Source organism: Coptis chinensis, chromosome 4, assembly GCF_015680905.1.
Source record: "Coptis chinensis isolate HL-2020 chromosome 4, ASM1568090v1, whole genome shotgun sequence".
In the NCBI taxonomy this organism is placed as follows: domain Eukaryota; kingdom Viridiplantae; phylum Streptophyta; class Magnoliopsida; order Ranunculales; family Ranunculaceae; genus Coptis; species Coptis chinensis.
In genome coordinates this window covers 83,405,757-83,432,525 of record NC_141459.1, presented here as the reverse complement: position 1 = coordinate 83,432,525, position 26,769 = coordinate 83,405,757, and the positions used below count along the sequence as shown (strand labels likewise).

The following is a 26,769-nucleotide window of genomic DNA, read 5'->3' as shown; positions in this document are numbered from 1 at the left end:
GGATATGAACACGGAACAATCAATGTTCATATCTGTTTTGGGTATGAACATTTATTGTCCATATCTGTTTTGTTCATAGTCCAATAGGTATGAACACTCATTGTTCATAGCTACTTTTCATAATACCTACTATTGTGGGTATGAACAATCAATGTTCATAACCGGGTTATTTGGTTGGATCAGGCCGTTTATTTTTTTTCTTTAGGGGTATACTTGACATTTTATCTATCCGAGCCGTTGTTATTTCGCGTCAAAGATAAACTTGAATTTTCAACCACCCGGTCCTTATGAGTGATTAAAAGAAAAAGGTGTTTTCTAGAATTTCTTTTTCGACCGATTTGTTCTCTAGAATCACCGCACAAGATGACTTGTGTGGGCGGTACTCGGACACACAAATTGCTTTGTGGCAGTTAGTAATAGAGTTACCCTCTTTAAATCCTGACTCATTAGTTTTTGTAAAATTTTAACACACAATATTTCCTTAAACATGGATTACCATGAAAGCTTGAAGTCTCGTTTGCGTGATTTAAGACTTCTAATAAGAGGATAAGACAACTTGGCTCGTTTTTTTCATTTCTCTCATCACGTACTATCCAAAAAATTGTCAATTCAATTAGGAGATCGCGTCATTTTTACAGTTAATTCTTAATTCTTCTCATCTTTTGCACGGTTTCCTTGAACTTATCATTGACCATACTCATGGCGTCATGGGGACAAAGGATGACACACAAGGTTATACCGACATCAAGATTAAGACATCTCAATTGCATTATGCCACATCGACTAGAAGGTCTAATCAACCAGAGACTAGTCTGCTTTAAGGACAATAGAGACTTCTATTGTGCTCGCTCATCTCGCCATCTGCCGACAACGCTTGATAACATGAAATTCCACAACATACAGGTTAAACCTTCATATAGTAAACTAATTTGATGGGTCCTAAAGTTTGAGAAGTGCATGATTTTCTTCTACATGTCTCTATCTGTTCTTAAATTCTTTTAAATAAATTAAACAAAAAGCTTTAAATGCCACGATCGTACTGCCAAGTTGCCAAAGCCCAAAGGAGATGAAATTTAGCCAAACCCGACCCAAACTCAGCCCTTTATTAGGGTCGGCTTTCAGCATAGGCTACGGGCTTCATTTTAAATCCTAAAGCCCGAAATGAAAACCCATTAGTGTTAGGCTATTGGGCCTTGTACCAAGCCCAATAAACTAAGCATGATTAATGCCTCAATCATTTTTTAATTTTTTCAACTATCTCTGTCAAGTTAGCTTATGTTCTAAGCTCCATCCTCAAAACACAAAAAAGAAAAAAGATGGAATCTTTTTCTGGGAATGAAGGTGGTGTGTCATCACAAGCATACATAGAAAGCAAAGTAGTGAACTCAACAAGAGAGTTGGTATCAGAACTCTGTAGACACTTTTATACACTTGGTTGGGTTTCTGGTACTGGTGGCAGTATTACCATTAAAGTTCATGATGAAAATATACCCAAGTCTCAACAGCTCATTATCATGTCCCCTTCAGGTACATTACAACATCTCCTTTGTTTTGTTTCTTGATATTTGAACTCTTTTTTCATTGGTTGATTCAGTTTGTTTGATATAATAGGTGTACAGAAGGAAAGAATGGTTCCTGAAGATATGTATTTACTTGACTCAAATGGCTCTGTTTTGTTTACACCTTCTCCTAAGCCTTATCCTAATAAACCTCCCAAGTGTACGGATTGTGCTTCACTTTTTATGAAGGTCTGCATTTTTTATTTTTGTTTTTGTTTTTTGTTTTGGCTTTATGGTTTGGTTACTGAGTTACACTTTTTTGTATACTCTTACTAGGCTTATCAGATGAGAAATGCTGGGGCAGTTATACACAGTCATGGGATGGAGTCTTGCCTTGCAACCTTGCTTTGTCCCGGCGCAAAGGAATTTCGAGTAAATGTTTTTGAATATTGATTATACTCACTCTTATTTAGCTCAAACATATTGTGCTTACTATAACTACTACTTCCTTAACGTTAGTTTCTTTTTGTTGACATGGACAGTTTAAGTAAGACTTGGATGCTACATAGAATACTATTTTTTTTTAAACAGTTTTGGCCCAAAGAAGGGGATTTGTTTGAAAACGTCTACTACAATATACTGTATGTACATACTAATGCACTGAGGAAGCTCATTAGAGTACTAAAGCGATTTAGTTTGTCTGTTTCTTTTGGTGATTTCCAGAAATTATTTTAGAAATAACTTGATGAATTGAAATACATCCCTCTAACTAGTATTCACATCAAATTAGGGTGGGAAATATACACTTGTGCCGATACCTTTAGTTTAGTCTTTTCTTACTGGTTCTGAAATTCTATGGCATCAAAAGAGAGGTTATTGACATTTTATCATGTTGTCATGGTTAACAACTTGTGTTCATCTTTGACCAGCATTTATGCTTATAAAATGCTTTACTCTCTGATACGATCTTTTATTTATTTATTTAAGAATATCTGCATATTCTCGATCTTTTTGTGGTTGCAAATTTTAGTTGCTTACCGTGAATTTTCACATTCTAAAATTTGCAGATCACTCATATGGAGATGATAAAGGGTATTCAAGGGCATGGTTATTATGACGAGCTTGTTATCCCAATAATAGAGAATACAGCTCATGAGGCAGAACTGACAGAATCTCTTTCTGAAGCGGTAATTGTTTTTATGTGTTCCTTGTGCATTTTGATTTTGGAGTGTATATAGTTGACAGTATGGTGTATGAATGGGTTACAAGTGTCTCAAGCCCTTAAATTTTTTCTGATGTTTTTTATTGTTCTTTTGTGCTATTTTCTTCTGTTGCTTGTCAACCAAAGTTTGTTGTCTTGATCTCATGTCGATGCTTCGTTCTTGCATTACGATTCACAATACTAAAAGTACATATTGTGTCTTTTCACGTGTATTCTGCGGTACGCTTTCAGTGACATGGAAGCTATTTCTTTTCTTTTAGATACCTTTGTTTTTTTTATCTGTAAAAGTTAAATTTCATTCCCAATAATAATAAGAGTATTACAAATAAGATAGCTAGCCCTTAGTGAGAAATTAAGAGTAGCTAACTACAAAGTTTTCCTTTAAGAGTAGCTAAAAGGAAATTAAGATAGCTTTCCTTTTAGATACTAGAAAGTAGAAACTTTACATGGTTGTGTATGTTTGCAACGTTCTAACACAATCCTTTTAAGTTAGTGATTATTTCTGAACAAATAATAGTTAGATCTTAATCATGAAAACACATATCATGGTCTAAATTACTTGGGTGTGCACATTGAAGTTTGTTCGACATTGGTACGAGATCATCTACTCAGATATAAGTGTGGATGTAAGGCTTTTTCAGATAAAACTCTGCACCATGGATGAGTCCCAGTGGTGGGGAAGTTGGGGGACCATATCAGTGCTAGTGAGATCTATTGATGCCATGTGTGGGCCACCATGCAAGGTGGAGCAAAGCAAAGGGTTTCTGCTCAAGTGAAGTTGGCGTAAAAAGGGGCCTCATATACTGGATCCTGTGCTAGTGAGTGTTGTAATAGCTTCTCAAGAGGGTGTACTTTGAGATGTTGCCACAAGTTAGATTATCTTTGTGGTGGAGCAGGTGAGGGAACACCATGTGTACCATAGTAACTGCTTGAGGGTTGTGGATGTTTCATTGAGATAGCAAAGAAAGGTACTTTGAGATGTTGCTGCAAGTTAGACGATCTTTTTGAGGGAACACCATGTACATCGTAGTAGCTGCTCGAGGGTTGTGGATGTTTCCTCGAGATAGCAAAGGAAAGTATTTAAACATGGATAAGTCAACGTGATAAATGATTGAAGATCCTTGGATTCTGGTGCAATGTGGAGATCATCTCGAATGTTTTAGGAAGTTTCTATTATGTAAAACCCTGTTATTTTCTTATATATTTTGAATGATACAAGGCCGAAACTAACTATGGCTGTATCCTCTCTTTTTTCTCCAAAATTTCTTCTCCATCAACAATAGTAAACTTTAACTCAGTACATGGAGTCTCTTCTGTGCGGATAAAGCTCAAACCACTGACTATGGACTAACGGTGGTTGAGTTGGCACAATATCGATGGTGGTGAGAATGTGAGATGTACGGTTGTGCTCAAAGGCCCCAACATCGAATGTGTAAAAGATGATCAAATCATAATTATGAATCAATCGGTCGGGAACATATGAACTACTGTAGCCATCTTGAAAGAAAAGAAGGTCCATGGTTATTATTCTTTATACTGTTTATTTTACGCTTTCAGTGCATCTTAATTCAATGTCAGGTTTGTCATGGCTGCACCCTTTGAGTGTTCCCAATCTTGAGATTACTTTCTCAAGCTCCAATATATACTTCACGTGAAACTTTAATCAATTTCCCATTTGGAAGTGATTTCCTGCTCATGCAGCTAAATGCTAAAGATAGTATTTTACACAACTATAAGTTAATTAAAAAGGTTTTTCATTGTTAATTTCCACATCGTAGGAATAACCCATTTGTTTTATTATACACGACTATAAGTTAATCAAAAAGGTTTTTCATTGTTAATTTCCATATTGTACGAATAACCCATTTGTTTTTCCTATGTTCTGATCATTCTTTCTGGAAATAATGCATCATTTGAAATTTTATCATGAGGATTACTCGTAACGTACTTTCCTTAATTATTTACAGATTAAGTCCTACCCAAAAGCAACTGCGGTGCTTGTTCGCAACCATGGGATATATGTATGGGGAGACTCATGGATCAGTGCTAAGACTCAGGTTAGTGTTTTACTCCATATTACCAAGGGTTCTCACAGTTTCTTACCAATTCTATGCGACAAGTGATTTCATATCTGTTTTCTGTTTTCTCTCGATAAATTAAATAATTAGAGAGAAAACTATTGATGTTTTCAACATCTCAAAGTCTTCTTGAACTACAAACTTTCCTAGTTTCCTTTTAACTGTTCTTTTCAATTTTTCTAATTACTTGTGTTACTTGAGTGGCTAAGTGTACAAAGTGTCTTGACATTCAGCCATTCTGGTTATGTGATTAAGAAGTGTATATATAGGGAAAAAGATAAAGGAGGGAGAAGGTTTACTGATTTGACCACCCCTTTAAAGTTCAAACACATGGGTTAAGAGTAAACCTCAGGTTATTTGAAGCATTTAAACCTTGTCAAGAAACATTCTCACCCAAACGTGACTTGATGTTTATACCCCAGGTTATTTGAAACATTTTAACTTTAAACCTTTTGAATCGGTGAATATTTGTGAAAATATACTCCTAGCTGAATGGATCACCCCCGGAAAAAATGAATTGTTCTGCAACTTTTACTATTGATTTAAAGACAATATTTTTAAAGTTTAAGAATTTTAGAAGTGGCCAAGTTTTTCAGCCGGGGTGGCATGATCTGTATAGACCTCACCAAAAAAGGATTCATTTTGAAACTCTGGCATTGGTTGAATAGCCAAACACATAAATTTGGTGTTAATTCTGACCTATGTGGGTGTGTCTGACTGCACGTTACATGAATCACTCGTTCACTCCCAACAGAATTCATAAATAGTTAGATAGATATTAGGAAAATAGATCCAGGCGGAGTGCGTATTTTCATCAGCAAGTTAAGTATATGGTTATTAACTTATTATAGAAAATTTTATACATGAATTAGATTCTAAGCTTAAAGCAATCAAAGTATAGCCAACTCTATGGACCTTTGTAGTCTTATTTATCTCTTGTTTCTAAAAATTTGACGGCATTGGTAATTTCTAATTGGTAATCAGGCTGAATGCTATCATTATCTTTTTGAGGCCGCTATCAAACTCTTTCAGATGGGCTTGGATTGGTCAACTCCAACTCATGGCCCGATTAATCATGTCAAAAATTCTTTGAATGGTGATACAAATATAAGCAGGAGGTCAGAGATAGGAGTTCCAAATGGATTCCACAAACATGAGCCATCAAAGGTTAGTTCTTGAAGTTTTATGTTAGGAAATTTCATAGTCAGGTTCTCGAGGAATAGTTCTTTTCAGTATTATTCCAAGCTTCCTATGACAACTTCAGCTGTCTATGGTATTATTATATATATGAACTGGTTTTTGGGTGCAGACTTGTGTCGTAGGCAGGCAAGCTCGTGACACACACTGACATATATGATATATGTATATATTTTTCCTTTTGATTATTTCATTTTGTTCGTCTTGCTATATTACAGAGATGCATTCTTCTGGACATTGAGGGCACTACGACTCCAATATCTTTTGTTACTGATGTTCTTTTTCCTTATGCGCGAAATAATGTTGGGAAGCATTTAACTGTAACATATGAAACGAAAGAAACACAGGAGGATATAAAGTTGCTGCGTGCTCAAGTAAGATTTGTGACTTTTTGGTGTGGCAAGTGCAGTAAGATGCAAAAGTATTTATTCCGTGCTACACTGCTACTTGTTCATTTATTTATTATAGAAATAGTAAAAATTATAGTTTAGTTACTGAATAAGAGAAGAAGAGAGAAAAGACTATACAACCTTAATTAGCTTCGGCCTTCTTTCGCACAACTTTAGAGCAAATCCAATGGGAACCTGCTAAAAGGGGCGGCTAAAGGATGCCACGTCAGTGTTTTTGGCCTTTTGGTAGGAGTGTCAAATTTGGCAGTCGCAAAGCACAAAAACCTTTACAATGGTGGTTTCTTATTTTGAAGTGGTAAAGGCATACATACAGCAGAAACTCTGCCGTCCGTCTATTAGTTGCAAGTTTAAGTCGAATTTTATTGGACAGATGGCACAATTTCTGCCGTCCGTCGAAATTTAATGCACAAACGGCAGAAATTGTGTGCCGTCCGTCGAAATTTAATGCACAAACGGCAGAAATTGTGCCGTCTATCTCCCGAAACATAATTTTGGCAGTTGCTAAACAAGGCCACAAATTTAGTTGGGTATATGACACCAGCCAAATTTAGGACCCTTTTAGCAGTCCCATTGGAATGATTATTTGGTTTTTGGGGTGCTATATGACCTTTAGCAGCCCATTGGACACAGAAAAGTATAAATTAAACTCCAAATGTAGCCATATTTCAACTACATGCAGATTGACACAGTAAGTTTATAATTGTTAAAATTTGATTTAGGATAGTTCATCTGAGCAACAAATGTGAAACAGTAATAACAGGATTAGCAATAATCATAACTGTGAGTAACATTTTGGTACAGTGGGATGCTGGCTAAGGCCTTGTGGTATTGGGATCAATTCCCACATCATCTGGGAGAAAAAAATAAGACGGGGGGGGGGGGGGGAGGACATGGGTTTGGGGCTAAATTATTGTAAGTTCTAACATTTCTCTTTCTTCTGCAACAAACAACAAGAAAAATGAGAACATGCTATCTCAAATAGAAAGAGTACTCCTTAAATGTAATGCAGCTTTGGCACTTTAAGTACCAATGTTTGAGGAGTTGTAGATATAGATTGAGCAATTGTCGTTAGTGAACCACATTAAGGAAATGTGCTAAAGAAAAGAAGAGTCTTGACCATCAAAAGCCGGTAATTTTTGGGAAACGTGTTACTTTTACTGTAGCAGTGTTACCTGATATTCGTTGTTGGTTTAGAACCATAAAAATGTTAAAAGTTGCATAAAAAAGAATGTTATCTAGGGTGCAAACGGAAAAAGGAAATCAAATGGAAAGGTTTCTTCTCTCCAAGATTGTTAAGATTGTTCGATGATAATAAGTTAGTAACCGTCAGTATCTTTGATGTTATTTATTGCTATTACCATGTGTTTTATTTGAGTTTCCATTTCGCCCAGAACTTGCTTTCTAGTTTACATGCCCCTTTTCTGTTAATGTTAAGGAGTCAATATCATCACCTCTCAGTATGAAAACTAGAGACAATGAATGATATGCTGTTTTGACTATTGTACAGGTTGACGAGGATATTAAACAAGGGGTTGGTAACCTGCCCATACCCCCTGTGGATGTGGGGAAAGAAGAGGTGGTTGCTTCGCTGGTATCTAATGTGAATGAAATGATCAGGGCTGACAGGAAAATTACTGCCCTAAAACAGCTTCAGGCAAGCAAACTGACTCTAAAATGTAAATTCCAGAAACAATTTTAATCCAACTCATATATTAATTACTTATGTAATTTTCCATGTGCAGGGCCATATATGGAGAACTGGATACCAGAATAATGAATTGGAAGGAATTGTCTTTGAGGATGTACCAGAAGCTCTTGAGAAGTGGCAGGCTTCTGGCATCAAGGTTTTTTTTTTTTTTTTTGATCGGTAAATAGATATTTCATTGATATAAAAATATAAAAACATAGGAATAGTAGGATGAGGTATCCTTACATTGATAACCAACTGAAAGAAAGAACAACAACAAATGTACACAAGAACCAGAAAACACTGTTTTCAAGTCAAAATATCTTCCCATCTACACACAAAGTGCTCAAAAGGAATGTTACTAGTTTCCTCAAAATATCTGGCATCAAGGTTATTAAGTTCAGTATTATTGTTTTTGTTATTCTTCTTGTTGTTATTGTTGTTGGTGTTGCTATAATCACAGGGCACATTGCCCCACAGGCTAATTGAATAGGGTAGCAATTTTGTCTGTAGCAAAAATTGTCACCTAAGAATCATTCCTCCAAGTCACCCATTGGCTTGCTCCTCTATGACGATCGCTTTTGCTACTGGCCACCAAAGTAGCCACATCAGTTCCAAGTAGGGCAGGGAGTCGGGTTGGGTTGGACCCAAACCCGAATAGTTCGGGTTTGGGTCGATTTTCATATCCGTTTTTTAATTCGGGTTGGGTTTGGATTCGGGTCTGTCGGGTTTGGGTTGAACATTTTGGTTTGGTTCGGGTTTGGATATGGTAAAACTATTCAGGTTCGGGTTTGGCCATATCCGACCCGTTAGCCACAAGGACACAAGTATAGAAGAGTATGGAACAAGAAACCAAGATTTGCTCCAGCGAAACAAGGCCTCAGGCTAATTGATGAATAATTAATTTCCTAAATACCTGAGTAAACTCCATTGGTGCCGTAGTCTTAAAACTACAAAGGCACAACCTCTGAGCCGAAGGCACATATGCCAAGGTCACTATGGTCTTCCTGGTTTTGGTTACTTTCATGGAAGTTCTCATCATAATCAAACTTTAGTATGTTGCTGGGTGTGAGTGGGAATACCAACTCCTACAGTTGGGTAAAGGGGAACATTGGAGAGCATTGTAGGTTACACACACTAGTACATCTGTCTTTGATGTTTGAGAGCATACCCCACGTAACTGAGAATTTTCTCTGATTAGTTTAGTTGTACTAAGGTTCTGAAAATAATTTTAAGTTAGTGTGTCAGGCTCTTACTTTGTTAAGCAAAGCCCATCGCTATTGTCGTGATTTCTGTGTATTCTTTCGATTTTATTATTTCCTTTCAAGTATGATGCCTAAAAGTGTCTTGTAGACCACTGAACTTTATCTACAAAAGAGTGATTCCTACAAGTCCAATGAGGAAGGTCTATACTGACTTCTTATAGTCTTTTGGTGGTCATTCTTTGCTGGAATATATGTATGAAGTTTAAATCACTTTTTCCATTGAAGACCACATCCTTGTTTGCATGTCTCTGATTGTTTTGCCTCTACGACATGATTTCCAAGGTAGGGAGACTGCCCATTATTCATGAGATTTTTATTATGCATTGTGAGAGCAGCATATCTGTAACCCTACAAGAGAGTATTTGCGACAAGGTGAAAAGAATGTATTGGATCGCAAGAACTGTGAAAGAGCGAAATCATGACGTTTAACATTCCTCAGTATTGTGTAATCTATTTGCCTGTGGAGTAGCTAGTTTTCTTCAGATAGATGATTAGCTGAAACTTAGAGAGACTACCTTCAATAAAAGATGAATTGAAATTGCTACTTTTGTAATCATTCTATATTTTGGAATGGAAGTGCCTGAAATGATTTTTTCAACCTCATTCTGTAATTTGGGCTTTCAAGTTTAAGATCCAACAGTGTCAAGTGCCATCCTCTGCCATTGCTATTGTCTTGTAGATGTGTATGATATTGCCTGACCTGATATATATATTTTTTTTTATTTATATTTTTAATCTTTTCTTTTCCTTAAATTATGCTTCAAGTTTAAACTTGTTTTTACCTTGTTGTTATAATGACTAATCTTGTTGTCCTATGAATATTGCGGACACCGATAACGCTTGTTATCTGCGTCACCCTTGAACAATTCTACTATATTCTGCTGAAAGTGATGATTCCGGCTGGTAAAATCACTTCAAATTAATTGTCCCATAATACAAGTTTTATTTTGTAATATCTCCTATGCCAACTTAACGTTGGAACTTAGAACTTTTAAGTAGTGGTTCAACAACATGCCTTACGTAACCTAAGGTAAAGATGAGCTTATAGTGCTTATATTTCAGTTTGCGATGGAATATATTACCATACAATGCCATGTGCTTCAATAAGCGTCACTTCAGACACCTTGCACTCATATAAGACAATCTCACTTGTTCCTTCAATTGATTCAGAATGTTTGATACTTTGATATATGGAAGTCAGCAGCAGTTACCTGATTACCTTCTTTCCATTTCATGCCTTTTTTTCCTACATTCTATGAGCAAAGATCCTCTGCAAGTTACTTAGTGTGTTTCATTCATCTTACAGGTATATATTTACTCTAGTGGTAGCAGGGAGGCTCAGCGTCTCATCTTTGGCAATTCAAATTATGGGGACTTGAGAAAATATATCTGTGGTTTCTTTGATACCACAGTAGGGTAAGTTTCTTATTATTTTTCTCTACTCCATTCTGTATTTCGTGTACTTGTGAAATAGGATTAATGAATTCATCATATCTTCTGTTAATATGCTTAGAAACAAAAGAGAAGCACACAGTTATTTTGAGATCTCACAGTCACTTGGAGTAGATAAGCCGTCCGAGATCTTATTTTTGACAGATGTCTATCAAGAAGCAGTGGCCGCCAAGGAAGCAGGTAAATGTCAAATTAGCATATGAATAACTTTATGTATTTGCAAAGCTGGAAAACTTTAATCTGAGATGATGTATCAACTCTTTCTCCAGCTAGCCTATAGGATGACAGTGATCTTACATCAATCTGCAGGTCTCTGGCTCAATGACTAATATCTTTTATCTAATTGAACCTACATATAAACTACACCTGATAGGCTGATATCCTCTTGAAGTTAGTACATATTGTAGTCATCTTTTTTCACCGCCTATGCTAAAATTGGATGTCCATATTGTAGAAGATTTAAATCCACAGCTCAATATAAATTCTTAAGTATACCAAAATACTTAAACTAAAGGTAGTGATTTCTGTCATTTTATACCAGAGAGCTACAAGTGAGTCACTTCCGCACTCAATTTGAAGCTTTTTGTTTTATTATTTTTTGTCCCTGCTATCATTCACAATAGGATACTGATAAGCAGCATAGAAGAAGAAAAGTGGTGTTTATTTAATTAAGAAAACGGTTATTTACAAGAAAGTTTGATGTGGGTCTATACAGCCTTGTAGATGATGTAACTAAAATACCCTTTTGTCTTTTAATAACTAAAGCTTAACGTCATTTCTATGTCTGGTACGGAAATGTCAAACTCATGATGCAACATAGAAGCTTCAAAAGTTACCAAGGAGAAAGTGGAAGGGATGAGTGGTGCGAGACTTCATGAAGAAGTCTGCAAGCTGAGAAGAAAGGAAGGGTAAGGTGATAGTGCCATGCTCGAGGTGATGTGCTGCTAGGTTACAGTCTATCTCAAATGAAAATACAGACATGCCTAGGTCGAGAATGTCATTAATAAAAGCTAGATGAACTAGGACCCAACTGAAAAGAAGAAAGATCAACTAGGAAATGTTCCATCTAGAACCCGCAGATATTGAAAACATAAGCTTTTTCTGACAAGAAGTGAGATAGATGTATCCAATCTCACATAGTTGACCAACAGCAATCAAATCCAAAGTTTGATATAGAATAGACACTAAAATTAGACAAGTAGGATAAATAATGAACTAACACATGCTAGTTGCATGAGTGTGCCTTCACCAGTCACATGTGTAGATAATGTGCATGGATGAACGTAGAAATGCAAAGGAAGAAGTGTGATCTAACATGTGATAAGAAGCACATCCCCATGTGGATCGAGATATACCTCAGTGTTTGGAGGATGACAAAGCTAGGGAAGTAGACGTTGACATGGCAAATTGCTGCCTGGTGGGATATCTCCGAGTTCGCTCAACAAGTATGGCCAAAAAAAGGATTCGTAAAGATGTATTTTAGCTAATTTCATGGTTTATCTAGTTGGTGGACACCAGCTTAACGCCATTGACATCTTTCACGGGTCTTGAACCTAAACTATTTTGCCCAACTTGGAGTGAAACCACAATTAAAAAAGCCTGCTTCCTTGAAATATTTTATTCACCATGACAAATTCTTAAAATAATAAAATGAAACCATGGTTGGTCTTCGAAGAGGTTTGAATTTCTTTACTGCTTTTGCACACAAGAAGTAGCACCTGTAAGCTTGGTCTCTGATTACAATTGGTATGCTCTTTGAGACATACTACTTTTGGAATCTGGACAAATGGAGGGGGGCTCAAAAGAAACAAAGCTGTTTTGATACTAGTGAAATATTGTACCAATTGAAAATGTTCAATTGAATACAGCCTCTCATTGGCGTTTTACATCTGACATTTCTGGATACACTGTTTTTACAGATAAGCAGTTATTATGTGCATATCATCTAGGAGGAATATTTTGAAATATGCAATCGACACTGTTCTCACATTCCCACACTTTTTTCCTATTTTTTTGCGCTTGGTTCTAACTTTTTCGGGTGCATTAGTTACTGCCTTATTTCACTTAAATATTCTTGTTCTTTCTGGTTTAGCAAACTTATAGACTAATACATGTTCTATTTTGCTATTGTTGTCTGCCTGCTCACTGCTGACATAACAAAACAAATTTGTCTCGCAGGTTTGGAAGTGATCATTTCTGTCCGACCAGGGAATGCACCTCTCCCGGAGAAGCATGAGTTTAAAACAGTTAAATCCTTTTCAGATATTTAAAAATAGATGTGCTCTTTGTATCATTATTCTTGGCTTTGGCTTGATCAAAGAGAATGAATCTATAAAACCAGGAAGTATTCAAATTGTACTAACTTTGTAACACTCTGGAATGGTAAAAATAAGTTATAAAGGACAAAGTTTGTATGTAGCCAAGTCATTTTTATCTGAATAAATTCCATTTTGATGTTTTGTTCTATTCCACAATCACAATTTCAGTGTTTTAAAGCGTTTATTCTCAACTGGGAAGATTGGGTATGTTTCCAGAGGGTTATTCAGGGATGATCCAGTAAAACCCTAAAATAAATACTTTAGATCATTTTGCCGCCCTCGATATGAACTGACAGTCGAAGATGTAAATGTAACCACAAGAAGTTTTGCCGAGTTGCGCTGCTACCAGCTTACCAGTTGTTCTTTACAGTAGGATGTATATAAGCAGAATAGATTCCCAAAGGAATAATAAAACCTCGAGGCTGAACATTGTGTCTGGGAAGGTGTAGACATATTAAGCTGTCTTAAGGAACTCAAGACTTGGCTACAGCCTACAGGTATATAATTCAGATTAATCTCAGCAACTTAAAACACATTGCAACTCTTTTGAATTCAATCTACTCTAAAATGTAGAAATGCTAAAACAATCATTAACCATAAGTAGCTCACACTAGTAATATATCTTACAACAAAAAAAATCAACCAATTACATTCAGTATGCAACAAGCAGTTGCTACAATGGTTCCAAACTTCCAACCAGTACAAATCAACTACTAAACGGAAGAGAAAAATGGACAGAACTAACAAAAAAAGACGATCATACATATCTGTGACCTGGACACCTTATATACATCGAGATGATACAGATGCCTTACAAAATTCCAGGTGCCACAGATCTCTGCCGTTCACTGCAATTCCAGTTGAAGACCAAAAGTGGACAGGTGCAATTGCTAGAAGATCCAATTCATTCGCACGTCGACCTTTTACTCGGGGCCCCGACTTGGTGGTTCCTCCAACACCTTTACCCAGACCTGTTTCCAAACCCGACCAAGAAAGCCCATCAAAGTTATTCACCGGACCCGGTACTGGAGCATGAAACATTGGCACTTCTGCTGGAGAAAGTGCCGGAAAATTATATTCCGGCGGCATATTCATAACTGGAACTGAAATTTCAGGTGGCAACGACGCCACATCACGGAATTCCATCGGGAACAATGACATTTCTTGAGATTCTGGCGGCATATTCATAACTGGAACTGACATTTCAGGTGGTAAAGACGTCGTATCACTGAATTCCATTGGGAACAACGACATTTCTTGAGATTCTGGCGGCATATTCATAACTGGAACTGACATTTCAGGTGGAAACAACGTCGTATCATGAAATTCCATTGGGAACAACGACATTTCTTGAGATTCAGGTGGCATTACATCAACTGAATTCATTACAGGAGCTACAATTTCAGGCGGCATAGATGGCATATTATGAAATTCCGGAGGTAAAGATGGCGTACCATGAAATGCCAGCGCAATTCTACCCATACCAGCTTCGGATTCCGGGGAAAGACTAACCTTATTTATCGGAACATTCCTTCTTGCCGATACCTTCTCCATTCTTTGATCAAATACCGACATATCAGAAGATGTCGGTGGTAAAGTTGGCATACCACTAATTACCGGCGGTAAGAACAAGATATCATGAAACTCAATCGGCATTTCACCAAGATGAGCTTCAGGCGCATTTACCATTGGCACTTCTGTTGGAGAAAATGAACCATACTCAGAAGGACTCATCGAACTCGTAACTGGAGCTAGAAATTCCGGTGATAATGACATCGGTGAAAACGGTGAAATATCATGAGATTCCGGTGGCATTCCATCAAGAACAGGTGCAGGAGCAGGAGAAGGATTATTAAAGCTGATGGAAACATTCATCTCCTCAAATTCTTGGTGTTTCGACGTCGACCCATTTCGTAAACGGTGATCAAGAATACCATTTAACCCATGCACGGCAAGATTCTGGCTAACAAACAAACCAGGAACTACAACATCAATATCATCAACTGTAATCATACCCACATCACCAGACTCGTTCATTTTTTGATCACTATTACTACTAATACCAACTTCGTGATCGTTTAACAAAGTTGGCAAAGTAGAGTTAGAGCTACCAAGTGCCTGAAGATCAGAAAACGAGTAACGACCAAGAACGACATGGTAACGAAGAGTGGAAACGTATAAAGAAGCGGGTGCGACCATGTCAAGAGAGAAAAGGGATGAATCTTTTGGTGCAAAGAATGTGTATGTTGAGTTAGAAGAGGTGTTGAGAAGTTGGTAATGAATGTCTGAGATGGTTATTGCGTTGCCAAAGAGATTGTAACCTTTGGAACGAAGTGCAGCGAGGGAGAGTTGGAGTTCTGATTCGGGGATGGAGCTAGTTTTGGTGAAGAGAGAGAAGAAGATGATGAAGAAAAGGAGAAGACAGAAAGCTAGGAGGCTTGGAGACGAAGCCATTTTTCTTGATTTTCTTGGTGTGTGTGTTTTGGTTTCTTGAGCGGGTGGCTCTTTTTTGAAGTTTATGGTGTTTGTTGAGGAGGTATGACGAGAAACCAATCCTTTTATAGGACGTGCATGCAGCCCTCCAAACGTGCGGATCTGCTGACACGTGTTATGTCTACTAACTGTATGCGCATCACAAGAACTTATTGAGACCTGACGTTATCGCCCATTTCAGAGACTACTACTACATACTGACTTTCACCCATTTTTTCTGGTTCTGTACGATTGCCACTGAGATTTTAGTTCTTAACTTCAATTAATTGAAATCCATTTTGTTACCATTTCTTTGTGTACCTTTATTGATTGATCTTTAGCTGCTATTCCAGTGGAAATTCCTTTAGAGCATTCCCAATCACAGTCACTAACTCACTATGGAGGGAAATTGACAATTTTCACCGTTCAAGGGTGACAAAGTCGGTCAGTTGTGACTAAGTGAAAACCAGAGTAGGAGTTGCTACCGAAAAACTAGCTGAGTTGTGAACTTCGGACGGGATGTTTCATTCCGTCTTGCGTGTTTTTTTCGTTTTTTTTTTTAAAACTTCAAACGGGATGTTTCATTCCCTCCGACGCGTTTTTTCGATTTTTACATTCAAACGGAATCAAATATTCCGTCCGAGATTCAAACTCACCTTTGCATTGGACAACCTCACCTTGCTTTTCACCAAAACGGTAGAAAACAAGGGAAATTGAGCTTATGTGGAGGTGAAAAACTCTTACGTGCATTGGGAATGCTCTTATTGATGTATTTTTATTTTATACTCTTACAACCTTATTTTGTTACCATTTATATCTCTGCCTAAGTGATTATAGTATATATCTTTAGCTCTGTGTTCCAAAGTCTGCTAGCTATATGGCAGAGCCATTCTTTGTTTTGATAAATTGCTACCAAGAAAAAGTTGCACTTTTGACTTCTGTCGATGTAGAGTGCAACTAAGACTAAAGACAATGTTGTGTGCCTGTGCAACTGTGCTAGTCTTATAGATGAATTGGCAATAAGATTGACATTGAACGAGTTGTGTGAGCCTTGAAATGAAAGCTATCAGTGAGCCTTGAAATGAAAGCTATCAGAAAATCTTTAGATATATATTATAGTTATACCTTCTTTGCTCTATTTTACAAGGCTTTACAGAGTCTCCAACTTTTTGTAAATTCTAATACTAATTACAAAAAAAAAATGAATTCCAAATATTTAGATATATACTAGATAATTTGCCTGACATTCGCCGGGCTTACTACATTAATAGTTGATGATGAAAGTACTCAAATGTCTTAAAATTTGATTGAATACCATTAAATGTACGAACAAAGTATGTAGTACAACTTATTTGATATCTTTCTCTATAACTTTCTTATTAGATATCAAATGTTTGAAAAAAAAATGCTAGCTATGGGATTAATATGACACAACCACCTCTCTAAAAGGTATACAATGGTGAGAGAGGGAGTCATACATGGATATATTGGATTTTCCAAAAGGAAGCATCGAAATTAGATACAATATCAGTTCAAAAGAAAAATGAATGCATAAATTAATAATAGAGAGAAATTGAAAACAACAATAATGAGAAAAAGGAAAAGGAAAAACCATACCTGATTTAGTGTAAATAGAGCGGCAGAACTAGTGTGTCAAGAGACCAAAAAGTAGAAGAGAAAGCTGCGAAAAGTATAGAAAGCAGAGTTTGATATGGTTTAATAAAAACCCCAAAGTTTCCGTCAAAAAATCTTGAACCTTGTAAGCAAATGTAAATGAATCCTTAGCTTTTCAATACATTAGCTGATAAATTAATTATTGGAGAGTGAGAGTGATTAAGGTTTTAATGGAGACAACAAAGCATTTCACATGATTTCCGACATCAGTGCATATAATTAGTTTCAAGTAATGAAAAATAGCATTTGAAATAATTCAGGTCATAGGTAAATGCATTTTAAGATTTTAATTCAATGCAACAAAATACAGATATATAAACCGTGAGAGTCAAATATAGTCATAGGTAAAGTACCTTCTAACACTGAAAGGTAGAGATTCCATTTACTTAGGTTGTCTTTCAATATAGCCCATTGATGGAACCAAAAACCAAACCCCAAAAACTATCCTTGCGTGACCTAAAAGAATTTTGATCATAAAATTCACAAAACCTGTAAATATAGTCATTACTCACATTTTTACACATCCATCATGGGACGACATAAGGTCGTGCTCTCCTGAGAGCATTCTCACACATCTAACCTGAAAAGCAGAATGCAGGCCATTAGCTCAAGCACAACTGGTGCCACTGCATCATGTATTCATGGAATCTATCTCCCCCCTGTAGGCAAACCCACGTAACCATTATATAGAAAAAGAATGCGGAGCAGGCTTCCTAGGACAATTTCTATTAATAAAAAGTTTGATGCACCAAAAATTGATATATAATAACAATGACAGTGATGCAAACAACAATAAAAAATAGATGAGGACATCAAATGGATAAAGAGAGAGTGAAGCAAACTAAGTAACTAACAGTGTAACTGATGATGACTTGGCGAGGTAACTTTACAACCACAGGTATTCATAAGAAATAGAGAATGAGAACATCTTATAACATAAAACGGTTGCAAAGAAACTAACTACATAAATACATACGAGGTAGGTGAACAAAATATCCTAGAAATAACCTTTTGTACAAAAGAGGTCTCTTCAAGGGGTGGAACACGAACACCGGTGGCTAATCCCATCAGCAGCATTTCGATTGCCTCATACTTCACGAATTTAATGGTTAAAATTGGCTTTTGATAGCATGTTTGCGATAATAACTATATCTCTGCAAAACCTTTCACGGAAAGCTGTTGCTGCTCCAGCTGCTATTGCAGCCATTGAGGATTTCTTCTCAAGCAATTTGGTGTTGCTAAGACTATAATTTGATGGAGCCGACTTACTACTTTGGTTCGCCCCAGTAGGTTTAAAATTACTAATGACATCCAATGTTGATATATTCATTTTTTCTCGCAATGGACACTAAGACTTGGATTATAACCTTCAATGTTTTTGCTTATGCAGCAACAGTTTTCTGCCTGTGCCTTTCTGCGACTTCCTCCCCCATGATTGTAGCCATTACTTGAATAAGCTTTCTGCAACAATCGATAGAGCAATAGAGCCGAGATCCGTGCCTGATCCTTGACCAAATCAAGATCACGATAGTCCAAGAACTCGTATCGATCAATAAAATTTAACGACTTATTTGGCCCATGTCGCAAGCAAAGCAATAAGTGTGCCATCTCCAATTCCGACTGAGAGCATCCCCTCCTTAATCCAAACTAAGCAGCTAGTTCTAAAAGCTTACACCACAAAAAAAAAAAAAAAATAACGAAATAGTTATAAATGTGCAAGCTCTAATTTCACATTGCCTCTTCTCATATGCTACGAACACACACTTCAAAAGATTTGACAATTTCAACAGAAAAAGAGGAGAGGAAAAAGCTTACCTTCACATACGTTTGATTTATCTCCTTATCATTCAGACCACCCATCATTCAAAACCACTGGTCGGTAGAAGCAGCAAAACTGGGATTTTGATTTAACACTTCCATCAATTCAGGATGATTGAGTACTGCTTGCACCTCAAGATCAAAAGAAACAATTTGTGAGCTAGATGTCAATTGCAAGCATACATGCATATGAAAAGAGAATGTCGAGCGCATATTGCCACATTGCTTGCATCATATCCAAGGTTAGAAAATTCTTATGGAAATAGTATTCTTGTCCCATTCATGTGGTATCCATGGGAGCGCCTCTTGTTTCTCTAAAGGATGTAGGACATGTCCCATAAGCACTACCTTCCCACTTTTCTCGTGCCTAATCATGAACATAAAGGGATGATCTGCCACAAAATCGACCTCATCCACATGCGGCTCGGGCACAGATGTCTTTAGTTCGTCAAAGAACGCATTCGAATCTGCTATCAGAGTAGAGCGCGGTTTTAATTTTAAGCCACGAAGAATCATAGGAGATGCCACCGCATATTCGATCTTGAATTTGGGTACCATGAACTCCCCATACTAACTGCATCTGTATTTGGACAAAGACATCTTTTCAAGAACCATGGATCAGAATCCACCCTCTCAATAAGAGACCAGAGCTTGTCTCCATTGTTGGGAAGAAGAATGTACATAGATAAGGTTTTAAAGCGAAAAGGAATCCTTAGCACTTTCAAATCTTTGAAAGTATTGATGAGTTGTGCTGTGGCGCTAGTCACGTAGGGAACTTCATCAAAGTCTCCTTCAAGGAGAAAAATTGAGTCCTTGATATCCATTTTTACATTTGTTCCTCCGTGTTGTTCATTGAGTGGGCCATCTGCCAAATCAGATATCCCTTCGATGGCATTAGTGCATTCATAACCTTTTGAATCCATTTGCTAAGGAACCCATCATGATCTTCCCCTGTTGCCTTCATTATAACCATAAAATATGTTACTGAAATATACAACTATAAACAAAAGTGAAAAAAATATAAAGAAACAATGAAGGAATTGCAAAAGACATATGTTAACTATTGATTTTCGATTATATCCTCTTGATTCTAGTTACTGAAAGCCTGGGGCCTTCCGATGAAACCTCAGGTTTGTATATATAATAACTCCCTGTGCAAGCTCTTGATTCTAGCTACTAAAAGCCTGGGGCCTTCCGATGAAACCTCAGGTTTGTATATATAATAAATCCCTGTGCAAGCACACTGAAACATTTACCAAATGTATGTATCGAGGCCATTATTAAGGCAATATCACAGACTCACAAAACGCCAAAACTGCTATAACTATGATGTCGTTTAGTCAAATAGTAGACATATATACTCTTCAGTCTTCACCATGGGCAAACTGATCCTAGCTAGAGTAAGAGCATTCACATTGCAAGCATTGATTCCCTTGTGCAATGCAATCAAACACATCCTAAATTATGAAAACCCGGACAAACACACAATTATTTAACGGTGTAAAAACTTGTCAAAAAGAGTGGAACTCACAGGTAGTAGTAGAACGGACATGGGGTGAGAAAACTAAGTTCTTGTTTTTAGCTTCGCCTAGTGCAAAGTCTTTAAGATACATCACGTTAGCACTCATTATACCTTTTCTTGACTGCACATTGGCCCCACTTTTCGCGCAAATACCACTAACCAAAGTTTGCCTACAATAACACGAATTTGGTTTTATAGAGTGAAAATTTAGAATATAAACATGAAATGTCAACAAACACAGTGGCCACTAATATCTAGTTGCATAACAGTAGAATGTCTAGTGCAAAATTAGTACATGTATATAAAGTTTGAAAAGAAGCAAACCTTGATGATTCTTCAAGGTAGATTGTTGTTCGCCATTGAAATTCAAGAAACAGAGAGAGAGAAAGTGAAAGTGAAAGTGAAATTGAAGGAAAGTAGACAGAGACTTTTTTTTTTTTTTTTTTTAATATTAGCTTTCGTGATTTTTTTTTTTTTTTTTTTTAAGTGGAAATTTTATTGATAATGATAACGAGGATTACAAATAATTAGGACAAGTTGCAACAAGTATAGCGCGAAAGTCCTTTTCGAATAGCAAATCCTATCCTTCTAAACACAAACTCGTTGGAACCAGCTGTTATAACGTTACTGTCCATAACCTTCTGAAGTCTCTTGAGAAGCTCAACCGACTGTTGTTCCAAGAAACCGAAAGTGTCAAAACTAAACGGAATGAAACAATGTTGGTTAGCTATACAAGCTTCCTCATGCTTCTCTATCTTCCCCGCCACGCTTCTCTTTTTGCTTCTCCCACCTCAAAGACTCCATTCCCAAGCCCTACCAACGGAGAGGCTCCGTTACATCAACACACGATGTCTCCCCTCGGACCAATTGTAGATCAATACAGTTTTAGTGTAGATCTTCCCTCATTCGGAATGAGAAAATTAACGGAGCCTCCTTTTTCACTTGTACCCCGACCCTCGAATGCATCACATAAAATATCTCGACATGATCATGTCGGTATTTGAAACACGGAAAATGTCGCAATGTATTTGCATGGTCCCCGAAAAGCATCTAGTCTACTCTTTTGCAAACGGGGCATAGACCACCATTAGAGTACAAAGGAATCATGAGACGGTGCAGAGAGAATAGAACGATACTCCACCGCGACATATCTTCATCCAAGTCCCTCCATCGAATAGCAAGTAGAAAATCTTTTTGCGTGTTGGTTGCAAGCATCCAATGATTGCTTTTCGACGAAAGCGGATAACACAAACTCCTCTCAAGACCAAAGAACAATCTTACCATAGAATGCTTCCGCCAAAACTTTTGTGGTTTTGAGGGGACGGTAGCATTCACAACCATAGAACGAGGTCAAAATCGGGCGTACACATACCAATGCAACCGCTAGCAACATCAAGAATCTCATCCAAAGGCACCGCCCACAACTCCGAAGAATGTGGTTCCAAGCTCGAAGTCCGACAACGAGAGGCCACAAAAGCAAAAGTAGAGACATCGGTGGCAAATAAATACCTAAAAGGCGTCTTGGGAGTGTCGATAAACGCCACGCAAATCACCGAAGCAAGGACCGTCGAAACCACAATACCTGCGGAACACACCGCGGAGATGCCGATCAAAAAGTCTTGGCGCCTCTAAAAGGGATGGTGGACAAGTGCGAATCATAAAGACCAACTTAGAGAGCCCAAAGACAAGCACGTAAAGAGCTAACTCACAACGTGGATCTTCCAAACTAGCTAAACGGTCCATCAAAGTCACAACCTTTTCAACACTTTGAGCAAGGCCCATGACAAAGGATGAATCGGTCTTTGACCGCACCTCCAAGCAATCGACTCCCTGCTTTAGATAAATCTGAAGGAAAAGAGACCGAAGCGTCGTGGATCCGATGATGGCCAAAATTTTTTAGCCACAAGCCCGTAAGAAGGTCCTTCTTTCAGATCATACCCAAAAAGTCCCATCATCTAGATACCAAGCCTGTAGCATTGACAACCGGATGGATCCGCAGAATCGAGGGGGATGCAACACCGCAAAGAGAAGGGTCCAAAGTGGTCGCCTTTGGACCATATGTAGCCATCCCCCATATATATAACCTCGCGGGTTGACAATACAAGTACTCAACCCAGGGGGCAATAGTCGGGCAACGGATTTTGAACCTCTCTCAACATGGTAGTCCGATCAACCATGTTAAAAGCATTCTGAAAATCTACAAGTAGCATCGAAAGAGAGGTACTATCATGTTAGCATACACTATGCGGTTGGCAAGGATAAAATCGCCGCTCCACCGTAAACACCAACCCCATATTGAAAATCTTGTAAGTATCCTACCACATCTTTGGAAACTCCTCTCATCGCAATCTTGGAGACCAAACGACGCCAAACCATCCCCACGGCTATAGGACGAATACTATTATCCGGCTTGAGAAGCGGAGTAAGCGGAGCACTCGCAATGAATTCTGCTAACGGCTGTGGACATCGACCCTGTAACCAAAGATTCACCACAGGGGTCAATGCATCTAGCAAATCGACGAGTGCTGCAGCCCCACTCATGGCATCCAACAAATGCCGAGCTCGAAGACCATCCGACCACAAGAAGTACCTTTCGAAATGACCTAATACATGACAATAGGTCGCTCTCTCTACCACAAAAGGGGCTCAAAGAAAGGGAATAGTGGTTACGGTGGTTGTCGATTGGGTGCTTCTCCTCTAATGCACATATAGTCTCCGCAGTATTAGATGCAACTCCCGATGATGATAACACTTTAACACAAGCAAAATGTCCATCGACAAAAATTGGAGGCAGATTTCGAGTTGGTTGGAATGAAGGAGGCTCTATGACGGACTCTAAAAGGCTAAACATCCCGCTAGGCTCATTCCATGTCGTCAAAGCATGGAGAATCTGTTTTTTTGCCGAAAGTTTTTCCTAGTGCCGCGGCGACGCTCCCCGACAATTCCGTGGTCGAAAAACTTGCGGTGGTGCAACGTGGCAAAAGGAGGAGACGAACCCAAGGCATAACTGAACTAGGATCGGTTGTAATATCCCGAGAGCCGATTTGATTGCACCGGAAAAGCCAATCGACAAGCACGTGGTATACTTTTCACGGTTCGGAAAGGTATACGAAAAATGCATCAAGTAATTTCTCATTAAGAGAAGAAGGAACAACTTTGGTCGGGGGTATCACCACCACCCTCTGCGGTCGTGGATGCAAGATCTATAGTGCCGGGCTTAGAGAGGCGGTGGTATGCCCACAATGAAACATGGGGATTCCCCGTTCTCCATCAAAACGGTGGTGATATGATAACATCCGGATGACGACACGGTATATTTCGCGTGGATACCAAGACAACGACCACACATCCATTTGTCAATAGACTTTAAAGAATTCTCCAATAACAAATACAAATCACAATCATCCTTAAGTTCATCCCGTACCCTATCAATACTCAACCGACAAACGTGTTGTTTATCAAAATCGGAGAAAGTAGGGAATAGTAAAACCATTACCGCTTACCCCATTAGTGCATCCATGACGATCGGAAAGGGCAATGAACACGTTTCTTAAGAGAGGGCAATAGAACTAGAAGAAACAACATTCTTCTTTCTCATATCCCAAACCCATGCCGATAAAAGAAACCCAAATCCAATCACACAAAACCCAAAATAAGCAAATCAAAAACTCGGGGGGCAAGACTACAAACCCCAAACCTCATTTAACCAACAAACAAAACCTAAACCAAAACCCTTCCAGCAGAACAAGGTACCAACCTAAAAAAGTTTATTCAAACGGTATGCACATTTGGCCTGAATCCGAATCATCGAACGCATGTCCCACTATCTTTACAATGTTCTTGTGAACAAGCTTTTGTAAGAGAGCCAATCCACTTATGAATAGCCAACCACAATGTTTTTTTTTTTTTTTTTGTGGAGAAGAAGAGAAGAAAGGTTTGGGGTTTGACGAAGGGGAAGGGTTATCTGTTTTGGGTTATTAATATTAATCGCGAACAATTGTAAAAAGAGGGCATGAGTTTGTTTTTTTCCCTGCCGAATAATTGGGAAAGCTGAGGTGTCGATCTCAGAGAAAAAAAGGGGATGACGTGTTTCAATGTGAGCATTCTCAACTACTTAGTATTTATGGTCTTTGATTATAACTATACCCTCACCAATCTATTTTTTGGAGCACTAACAGAGACTCAAGTTTTTTCTAAACTCTATTACTAATTACGAAAAAGTATGATATAAATAAAGAAACAATCTCATATAGAGTTTCACAGAGTCTCCATCCAACTTTTCCTAAACAATATAGCTAATTACGAAAAAAAAAAAGACAAAAAACTAAACTGCTAAAAACAATAGTTTCAATCAGAAATGATTTTCTTACAACCTTTACGCTACAAAGAATAGTTTCCACACTAATCTCAGGTGAAATTTAACATAACAAAGTTTCTTTATAGAAAATGACAATGAAACTATGAAAGAACAAATGAAAAATATGAATTGAGTTGCTTTAACATTTGTTAACCATAGATGTGACTGGAAAAAAAAATGAATAAAAGTAAACTAATCATAAAATAAGTAACAGTGTACACCCAAAACAAATAAAATTGTATTGTATGCACAATATATATGGGCCTAACAAATAAAGTTGGATCAATTTGATGTGTCATCCACTGTGAGATTTATACATTTAGTCATAGTTAGGGATTTAAAAAACAATTAATAATTCCAGCCACAATAAGTACGACATATTCCAATTAAAATTTTGAATTTTATAATTTCCAATTTTAGCGGAATAATGAGATTCAGTTAAAACGGACGTTGGATTAAATAAATTATATAACTATTGATTTAGTTAAAGTGGACGTTGGGCTTAAATAAATTATATACCAAACAAAACAAAACAAATTATATGTGGAAAATTAAATTATACAAAAAATAACATCACAAAAAAACCAATAATGACAAATATTTTTATATATATATATATATATATATATATATATATATAATATAATACTGCATGAAACTAACGTCAAAGAATAATTAACGGGAAACAGAAAACTAGATGCAAATGCATCGAACTAATCTCAAATAATATTTAACATGAAATCGAAAATTAGATGCACATGCAAGCATTAAACTAATCTTAAAAAGTAATTAATAGACAATCGGAATATGGATACAACTATATTAAACTAACCTCAAAGAATAATAATTAACGAGAAATCAAAATTTGGATGTAAATATATCGAACTAACATCAAAAAATAATTGTCGGAAATCAGAAACTGGATGCAAATACATTAAACTAACCCTTAGAGATTAAATTAACGGGAAATCGGAAAATAGATACAAATGTATTGAATAACTAACCTACAAAAAAAAACTATAAATTGGAAACAAGATACAAATGCATGAAACTAATGTTAAAAAATAATTAATGAGAAATCGGAAACCGAATGCAATTACACTGAACTAATTTCAAAAAATAAATTGGATGCAAATGCATTAAACTAACCTCAAGAAATAATTAACGGAAAATCGGAAACTAGATGCAAATTCATTGAACTAATCTTAAACAATAATTAATGGAAAATCAGAAACTAGATGCAAATGCAACCTTATCAAATAATAAATATGAAATTGGAAACTTGATGCAAATGTATTAAACTAATATCACATAATGATTAACGGGAAATCGGAAATTGGATGCAAATGCATTGAACTAATTGCAAAAAATAATTAACAAGAAATCTGAAACTGGATACAATTGCATTGAACTAACCTCAAAAAATAAATAACAGAAAATCAGAAACTGGATGCAAATGTATTGAACTAACCCCAAAATATAGTTTTGTTATATGTTGTGAGAATGTCTCGATAAGTATAGTTTTGCATTTAAAACGGTATTTATCTTATTTTTTTTCGTATGATTGGGAACACGTCACCTTGCTATTCAAGTAGCTTCAATATGAACTTCGTCTTATTATTATTAAACAATCTCACAAAACTTCAATCAAACTTCAATTATTAAACAACGAAATGAAGTTAAAGGGTTTTATCAATGACGAGTTACTTTTTTTTAATAGAGAGTACGTGGGGTTTTATCAATGGATGAGTAATCAATATAATATTTGTATATAATAATTATGCATATATAGTTGCAT

General features: G+C 37.1%; 2 protein-coding genes, 1 long non-coding RNA gene and 1 pseudogene across 3 annotated transcripts; 1 reads left to right on the top strand and 3 right to left on the bottom strand.

The window, feature by feature from the left end:
* The first annotated feature begins 914 nt into the window (after nucleotides 1-914).
* Nucleotides 915-13,269, top strand: LOC147505184 (putative bifunctional methylthioribulose-1-phosphate dehydratase/enolase-phosphatase E1 1). Its single transcript, XM_086557753.1, has 12 exons — nucleotides 915-1,527; nucleotides 1,612-1,748; nucleotides 1,836-1,931; nucleotides 2,567-2,686; nucleotides 4,689-4,778; nucleotides 5,784-5,966; nucleotides 6,215-6,370; nucleotides 7,914-8,060; nucleotides 8,149-8,250; nucleotides 10,665-10,774; nucleotides 10,872-10,990; nucleotides 12,989-13,269. Exons 1-12 carry the CDS (start codon nucleotides 1,317-1,319, stop codon nucleotides 13,078-13,080), a joined length of 1,563 nt encoding a protein of 520 aa, XP_086413879.1. The 5' UTR covers nucleotides 915-1,316; the 3' UTR covers nucleotides 13,081-13,269.
* A 435-nt stretch (nucleotides 13,270-13,704) lies between these two features.
* Nucleotides 13,705-15,673, bottom strand: LOC147505183 (Fasciclin-like arabinogalactan family protein). Its single transcript, XM_086557752.1, has one exon. The coding sequence runs from the start codon at nucleotides 15,580-15,582 to the stop codon at nucleotides 13,912-13,914; it is 1,671 nt and encodes a 556-aa protein (XP_086413878.1). The 5' UTR covers nucleotides 15,583-15,673; the 3' UTR covers nucleotides 13,705-13,911.
* A 3,341-nt stretch (nucleotides 15,674-19,014) lies between these two features.
* Nucleotides 19,015-19,919, bottom strand: LOC147505182 (serpin-Z4-like; annotated as a pseudogene).
* Nucleotides 19,920-19,949: 30 nt separating this feature from the next.
* Nucleotides 19,950-21,048, bottom strand: LOC147505181 (uncharacterized). The gene is made up of 3 exons (XR_015220554.1): nucleotides 20,939-21,048; nucleotides 20,726-20,784; nucleotides 19,950-20,050 (listed from the first exon to the last, which is right to left on the bottom strand). It is a non-coding gene; the product is annotated as an uncharacterized LOC147505181 (long non-coding RNA).
* Nucleotides 21,049-26,769: the final 5,721 nt, after the last annotated feature.

Coding starts and splice junctions, on each gene's coding strand:
- LOC147505184 (XM_086557753.1), top strand. CDS start 1,317: ATGGAATCTTTTTCTGGGAATGAAGGTGGTGTGTCATCACAAGCATAC. Junction 8,061..8,148: donor CTGCCCTAAAACAGCTTCAG/GCAAGCAAACTG, acceptor TTCCATGTGCAG/GGCCATATATGGAGAACTGG. Junction 8,251..10,664: donor GGCAGGCTTCTGGCATCAAG/GTTTTTTTTTTT, acceptor TTCATCTTACAG/GTATATATTTACTCTAGTGG.
- LOC147505183 (XM_086557752.1), bottom strand. CDS start 15,582: ATGGCTTCGTCTCCAAGCCTCCTAGCTTTCTGTCTTCTCCTTTTCTTC.